Here is a 7,149-nt window from a genome sequence, read left to right as displayed (position 1 = left end):
CACCAAAAGGACTGTTGTGGTTTAACCTGGCAGGCAGCTAAAAAACACAGAGCCGTTCGCTCACTCCCCCCTCATTTTTTTTGTTCAGCATGACATCATATGGTATGGAATATCCCTTTGGAGTGTTTGAGTCAGCTGTCCTGGCTGTGCCCCCTCCCAGCTTCTTATGCACCTCCAGCCTCCTTGCTGGCAGGGCAGTATGAGAAGCTGAAAAGTCCTTGACTTAGTGTAAGAACTGCTCAGCAACAACTAAAACATCGGTGCATTATCAACTTTGTTCGCATCCTAAATCCAAAACACAGCACTGTCCCAGCTACTAGGAAGGAAATTAACTCTATCCCAGCCGAAATCAGGACAGCTTCATCAGTATCTGCAGCCTTTCAGGGAATAAGCAGTGAAAGACCAGAGATACCTTTAACATCAACAGTTTGCCTACCAGTAATAGGGAGAAAAATAAATATTAAAACTGATTTAAGTTAGCTTTTTTTATTCCATACAAACTATTAAAGAAGTAGTCAGATCTTTGGTGGAAGGAGATATTATCTGTTTCTCTTCACAACACTGTTATATGCTATAATCAACAGGCATATTTATACTAAAAAAATCTTCTGTTATTTTGGTGCAGATGAAGTATGAAGACTGATTAGCCACATGCCTTTTTTTTTTTAATTACAAAAGAACAAAAACCACAGTTCCAACTCCACTGTCCACCTAAAGAAGACATCCTCTTCTATATTCCAGAACAGCTAGGACAGTAACTTTTGTCTCCTTCTGAAGAGAGGCAGAGGACATTTTTACAGGCTCAATACTGTATTTTTTCAGAATCGGCTTCTCTCACATTACTAGGGTGGGGGTTTTTTCCCATCAGGATTCTCCCTGCCCCCCATCATGTGACAAATGGACCATCCCTCCAATTTCTACTTCCTGGAGCAGACATGTAGGTTTCCTGACATTAGTATGGAAACCAAACAACACAAGCAAACACCACACCTACCCCCAAAAAATGCTCCAAACTCAAACACACACAAGGAGGCTACACAGGACCCTACTGGCAGCTACATTTATTGATATTCCTTCTAATGACAGTTCAGCGATAGAGACCCCATGACACTGTCAAAGAACCTTGCAGAAATTTTTGTGGTGTCCCACAGCACCATTGGACCCTACCTACTCAGAAGGCAGATGTAAAGCACAGGCACAGAAAGGTATTACCTTATCTTTGGCCACAGGGAGCGTGGTTTCTATAGGGTCTGGAAACAAAGTATCTCGCAATGGAGGGACACATCCAGTTAAATCTGGTACGTAATGTGCACGGAACAGTGGAGATTGAATTGATCCTGGGAAGGAGCATCTACGTTCTTCTGGTAAAGGCACTGCTTGGTTAACTACAGTTGTTTCAGAATGATGTGAATGAAACCGCTGCCGTTTGACATCATGTGGAATACTTTGTTCACTTAGTCTCCTAAAAACAAAAATAAAAAAAAAAAAAAGAAAAAAAGAGAGACAGTAATTCCTCTAGTTTGCAAGCTCCAACCTATGATTAAAAGACAGTTGCTACAAAGTACAAATGCCAATGCTTAATTATGTGACTATTTCACTAAAAGCAAGTATTCTACAGAACAAAAGGCGTGCCCATCCTAGATAGTAGGTGAAATAAACTTGGAATGGGAAAAGAGAACACACAACTGCAAAAGTGCAGCGACCCTTGGTGAATTGATACAACTGCTTTACAAGAGTGTCTGTATTAACCAATTGAAACCTAAATGGCAAGTTCGGTTAAGCAGGACAGCTCAGAAAGCTGGTCATACTATTTCAGTGACAACATAAAAAAAAAAAAAAAAAAAAAAAAAAAAAAAAAAAAAAGATACATACAGACTATGTAAGGGTACTTTTCTTTTAAATCAATGTAAGTGCAATGAGAAGTTTTGTGAGTTCTGAATACCCAGTGATGAATAAAATAAATTTGGTAGTGGGGAGGGAAGAAAAAGAAACTTATCACAATAGCCATTCAAAATGTAGCATTTGTCTGTGTCTTAGATTGTACAGACAGTAAACTGTAAGCTGGGCAAAAAAGAAACATTATTCATTTGACAAATCAAACTAATGATTGTATTAAGCTACACAGGTCATAAACCTAAAGTCTCATTTTCAAACACTAGTCTGTATCTCCTCATTAAGTCATTTGTCACAGGAATTTGAATATATTTGAAGAGATATAGTGATCTTACAGACAGCCCCCCCAGATCTTACAGAACACTTCATCGAGAAAAAGTTGTACTGAAAGCTGACCAGTGGTTGAATATGGTGGTCCATCCATGGTAAAGAATAAGAAAGGACATTCGTGTTTTAGTTATACATCAAGTATTGCCTAAAGTTAATCAGTGTGGGGGTACTCACACATTTTTTTAATTAAAAAACATGAAATCAAATGTTCATATGTATCAATGAATTAACTATTCATAAAACTACAGTCATTTCTTGTAGTCAGAAAAACTGGCATCAAAGGAGTTTGGGGACCTGGACAGATAGTATTATTAATAATAAAAATTTAACTGAAGAGACCTGAAGTCATCATTTTAGTTTGCAAGACCGAAAGAAGTTCTGATAACATTACCTATCCGCAATCTTAAAGGAACTCATAATGTAACGTTAAATCAAAACATAATACTGTTTCAGCCTATTTTGACTGAGAAGAACTTGCATGAACTCGTGTTCAGCAAAAATACCTTCAGAAGAGTCGACTCAAAATCTAAGGATTAACTAGTTGACTGCAAATCTCCCTACACAGCATAGCTTTCCATAAACCAGGCTGGTCAAGAGGAAAACATGCATGCAGCATAAAACCAGGAACTTCTTTAGTTCATGTGATAGTTATATATTCAACTATGACTTAATACCATATATTTAATTGTACTTATTTTCTCATCTGTTAAAACTGGAAGAGAAATAGAATACAGGAAATAGCTTTGAAGACAGATTACATAAAGCTTCCTCCCTATCAGCTGGTTGACAGAATTATTACAAACACATATCAACTACTATTGCTGAACTGATGAGGAGAAGTGATTTTTTTCAAGAACGTTAAAAGAAAATACAACCATACATTCATCTCAAATTCCTCTTTCTGTTGCAACAAAGGTAACACAGGGAGTTATCTAAATTCAAGTAAGTTTAGTTTTTTGAAAAGTAGAAAAACTATGTTTCCATAAAATTCCTCTTGAAAAAAGAACTTACATATGCTTGAATTTAGCACTTTGTATTTTAAAAATAAAGCATCACATAATTAAGAAAATCAGGAGAAACATCTAGTATGTCATCAGAAAAACATCATAATTCCCATAAAACATGAAGGGTGCGGTCTTACTCTTAACTTGACAAATTAACAGGAAGAGAACACTCAATTTATTGACACAAACCCTATTATAGTCAAGCACACACAGAAGACAATCCATTATAGTATTAAATAAAACACTTAAGTCACAGTTCTGTAAGGCTACGGCTGGTGGAAGAGAGAAACTACACATTCTAAGTCACTAAAACTCACAAAAGCAGGTACATGAAGGCTTTAAAGAGCCACGACATGCCCTGTTTCATCAAAAACCATTTTATTCAGTATTCTTGCAATTTCTTTTATTTTCTTGCAAATTCAGGTTGCACAAGAAATTGGTATTAGACAAGCTTTACCATGAGTACATTACAACCAGAATTAATCACACACACAAAGAACTTACTTTCTTCCTCGGAATAACGTGGGAGCATCAGACGTATGTACTGGACTGCCATTTCCATACGTCATCGGCTGCGGAGTAACAGCTGGAATAGGTGCAAGGTTCCGACTCAAAAGAGCCCTGGAAAGACTATAGTCCATAAATGTTATTCATATGATAACTAAGATGCTTTTTATGGGTTGGTAGTTTTCCTTAAGTGAATATGGAACTCAGCAGGTCCTGTTATTTTTTTCTTAGAAGAAATACATATGTCTTTTCTATCCAAAATGAAGAGATATTTCAGCACATAATATATTTTTCATTAAAAAAAAATCAAGATGGTAATTCTTCACAGCACACGTGTAAGAAGAGGTTAGCAAACAAATTAACTTAAGGCACTGTTAAACTTAAGAGCCTAAAGAACACTATGGTGTCTTCAAATCTAGCCCCAAGAATAAATGTTTCTTCCCCTTCTCATCTCCTCCCTGTTTTCCCCAGTAAACAAATACAACTGAAGATCTTTAAAGCTGAACTGTGGATTATTAACTCTAATCAGCGCAATGGCATCTCATGCATTATGCATAATGCAGGAGAGCATTAAAACTTGCAGGTCACCAACAGAAATGATAAAGCTCTGGTTTACACATAGACAGCTTCCTATTTTTTAAAGTTTAATGCAGTTTAATGTCAAAAACAGTGAAAAACATCCTCCATAAAAAGAAATACTTCTTTCAAAAGACCGTTAACTCTCTTTTTCAACCCAATCCCCACTATCAAATCTTACTGTACTTACGCTGCATTCTGAAAATTAAACTGAGCATCAATAATTTGCTGGTGAGAGAGAAGAGTAGGTGGCATATTCAGAGGAAGCTTATTGAAGAAATTACTCTGTTGTTGATGTTTTGGAGGGAAGGGTGGACGACCCAAGTTGGAGGAATTTGGGAACATGCTCCTTTCTACTTGAAGTGAACATGTATCCTTTTACCTACATTTAAAAAAAGAAAAAAAAAAAGAATCGAAATTAGGCAACAAGAAATACTAGTTACTTTTTAAACTCTTGGTTTAAAAATTCAAATAATCTAGAATGTATTTCCAGAAATTGTTTAAAAGAATTGTGATTGTGGGCTAGTTTTATCTCCTTTCAGGACAACACACTAAATAAAAATACTATATACTCTTAAGTTTCACAATTACTACTTACTTTTTTTATGTTTAAAAGTGAATTTTTATTTGCTCCCCTCCATTTTAATTTTAGAAAAATTACATGGCACAAAGGTTTTCATCTCAAGGAAAAGTAACATATTACAGTGGAATATGTTTCTTATTTCAAACATTCCACAATGAGATTCACAATATATGGGAGGAAACACTTGACTACATCATAAGAACATGAAGATGCAGCTGATCATGAACTATAAGTAAAATTAATTTTTTTTTCATGATATGATATGCAAAGAACCAGCCAAATGATGACAGCTATTGGGAAGTAATCTACTCATGCTTTAAGAATTTCATATATATAGTGTCATTTTATGCTTATACTTACTGAATGGATTCTGTGATAGAAAAATGTAGGTTTATTATCTTTTACATTTAAAATTGGTTCTGGCACAACTGACTGCTGTTTGATTTTGTATCATTATATGCATTATACATTAGCAGAAAGGTTGGATGAAAAAGAAAATCTTTGCCTCTACAGTAGGTTAAACTGTGTATTGCATCCATTTTGCAGATCATCACTATTTTACCTTAAGCTCAACTTATATGTTGGAAACAATGAAAGTTCAGACTTTACACTGGAAAAACCGTATCAGAAGATTTTTAAAACCAGTTATCAGTACTGTACATATCTCTCAGCTGCAGTGAAAACCTGACATTATTTTCAAGTTTCTTCATTTGTTTTTTACTTCAGTCTTAAATAAGAACCCTGCAAACAAAGAAGATGTGTCACTGACAAACACAGTTGTATATGATTGATCTCAATACTCTGCGTATGAATATTTATCCAATTAGCGCAATACAGGGATTCGAATACAAGAGGAATAAGTTTTTTCAAACAACTTTTAACCGGAACATTTACAAGTCATAAGAGCAATGGCAGTATTTCCCTAATTATTACATAAAAACCTTTTTATCAACCCAATGCTACAGTAATACAGTTGGAAAAAGTACTGATAGATCCATGCCCCAGCATGGAAATCCTATCACCACACAGTAGTCTAAGTTTGGAATAAAATTAAAGTATCACTTTTTAGGGTCTCTCAATTATGAAACTAAAAAAAAATTTAAAAAAATGTTCTATATGTATAAAAAATTGTATTAACAGTTACATTAATAGGCATTCTCTCATACACTGAAATAAAATCGGTTATTCCTAACTTTACTGTAGTAAGGTCTCACTGTTACCACAGCCTTGAAGTCTTCTTTCACCTACCACTATGGACTGTTGTCATGTTTTAACCTCTTCAGACAGCTCGGACTGTCATTGCAGGCAGCATTAGCACGGAACATAGGCAAATAAATACCAAGGAGTTTATTTGCTCAGGTCTGACTTCGTTCCTTACTTCCTGTGATGACAACCCACACTAGTGAAAAGCCAGGACTACCTACATGGACATTGCTGTACTAGCTCCAAGAAAGAGCTGTCAAGATTAATGCTCTCACAGTTTTTCCTCTTTTTTTTTTGGCACACAGGGGAGAGCAAGTATTATGTATTAGTGAAAGCTATTTTTGGGATGTTTACTTTCAATTCTGCTGAAGAAACAAAACCGAACTGCATGACAAGAAAGTCACCTGACATTTACATTTAATCTGAATGATATTTATGTGCAGTCTAAATTTTTCCATTTCTAGTACAGACAGGCTATGTAGCAAGTGTTGACACACCCCATTCATCTCTACGCAGCCCAGGCACTCTCGGCATCACGCACCGTATACATAAGCAGTTTATGGATATAATTCACCAGTAACAGAACCGTGCGTCTGAATTGAAGACTGAGTTGCAAAAGTAACGCGTTCTTTTTAGTCTTTGATGTTGTAAACACCAGCAAGAAAAGCAACGAAGGAGTTACCTTCCTTAAACCAAACCAAACCAAACCAAAGCAGCGCAGTAATGCTGCTGTCTCACAGTAGCGATCTATAGCGGCGTTTACCGTGACTTTCCGCAGATTACCTCGGCGGCATTGCCAGGCTCTCCAAAAGGAGCTTCATAATCGTTACAATTCAGGTACGCTTGTCCCAGTGGGCACTTTTTCCAATGGAAAAAGCGTGTACTTTACTGTTAAGCGTCTACTTTCGGGGGAAGCACACAAGCAAATGCCGGCACGCTTCCCGCGTAGGCAAGCCCAAGCGCACACGCCGCTCCCGCGGCGACCGGAGCCCCTCCAGCCCCCCACCTCGGCCCCCGGCGGCCCAGCGGGAGGCGGCCGGGGCCACCCTCCAC

At 36.9% G+C, this 7,149-nt stretch overlaps 1 protein-coding gene across 2 annotated transcripts in view; it reads right to left on the bottom strand.

The window, feature by feature from the left end:
- PAPD4 (poly(A) RNA polymerase D4, non-canonical) overlaps positions 1-4,686 on the bottom strand; it is a 49,948-nt gene extending 45,262 nt beyond the window's left edge. The window contains exons 1-3 of one of the 2 annotated variants that reach the window (XM_009272457.1): positions 4,501-4,686; positions 3,732-3,857; positions 1,213-1,462 (exon numbers count right to left, since the gene is read on the bottom strand). In XM_009272457.1, coding sequence (XP_009270732.1) covers positions 1,213-1,462; positions 3,732-3,857; positions 4,501-4,655 — 531 coding nt within the window. In that variant the 5' untranslated portion in view covers positions 4,656-4,686. The remainder of the gene's footprint in view (positions 1-1,212; positions 1,463-3,731; positions 3,858-4,500) is intronic. The other variant, XM_009272459.1, reaches the window with a different exon arrangement.
- Between the last annotated feature and the right edge of the window lie 2,463 nt (positions 4,687-7,149).

This window comes from Aptenodytes forsteri, unplaced genomic scaffold (assembly GCF_000699145.1).
Source record: "Aptenodytes forsteri isolate BGI_AS27 unplaced genomic scaffold, ASM69914v1 Scaffold92, whole genome shotgun sequence".
Lineage (NCBI taxonomy): Eukaryota > Metazoa > Chordata > Aves > Sphenisciformes > Spheniscidae > Aptenodytes > Aptenodytes forsteri.
This window is presented reverse-complemented; position numbering and strand designations above follow the sequence as displayed.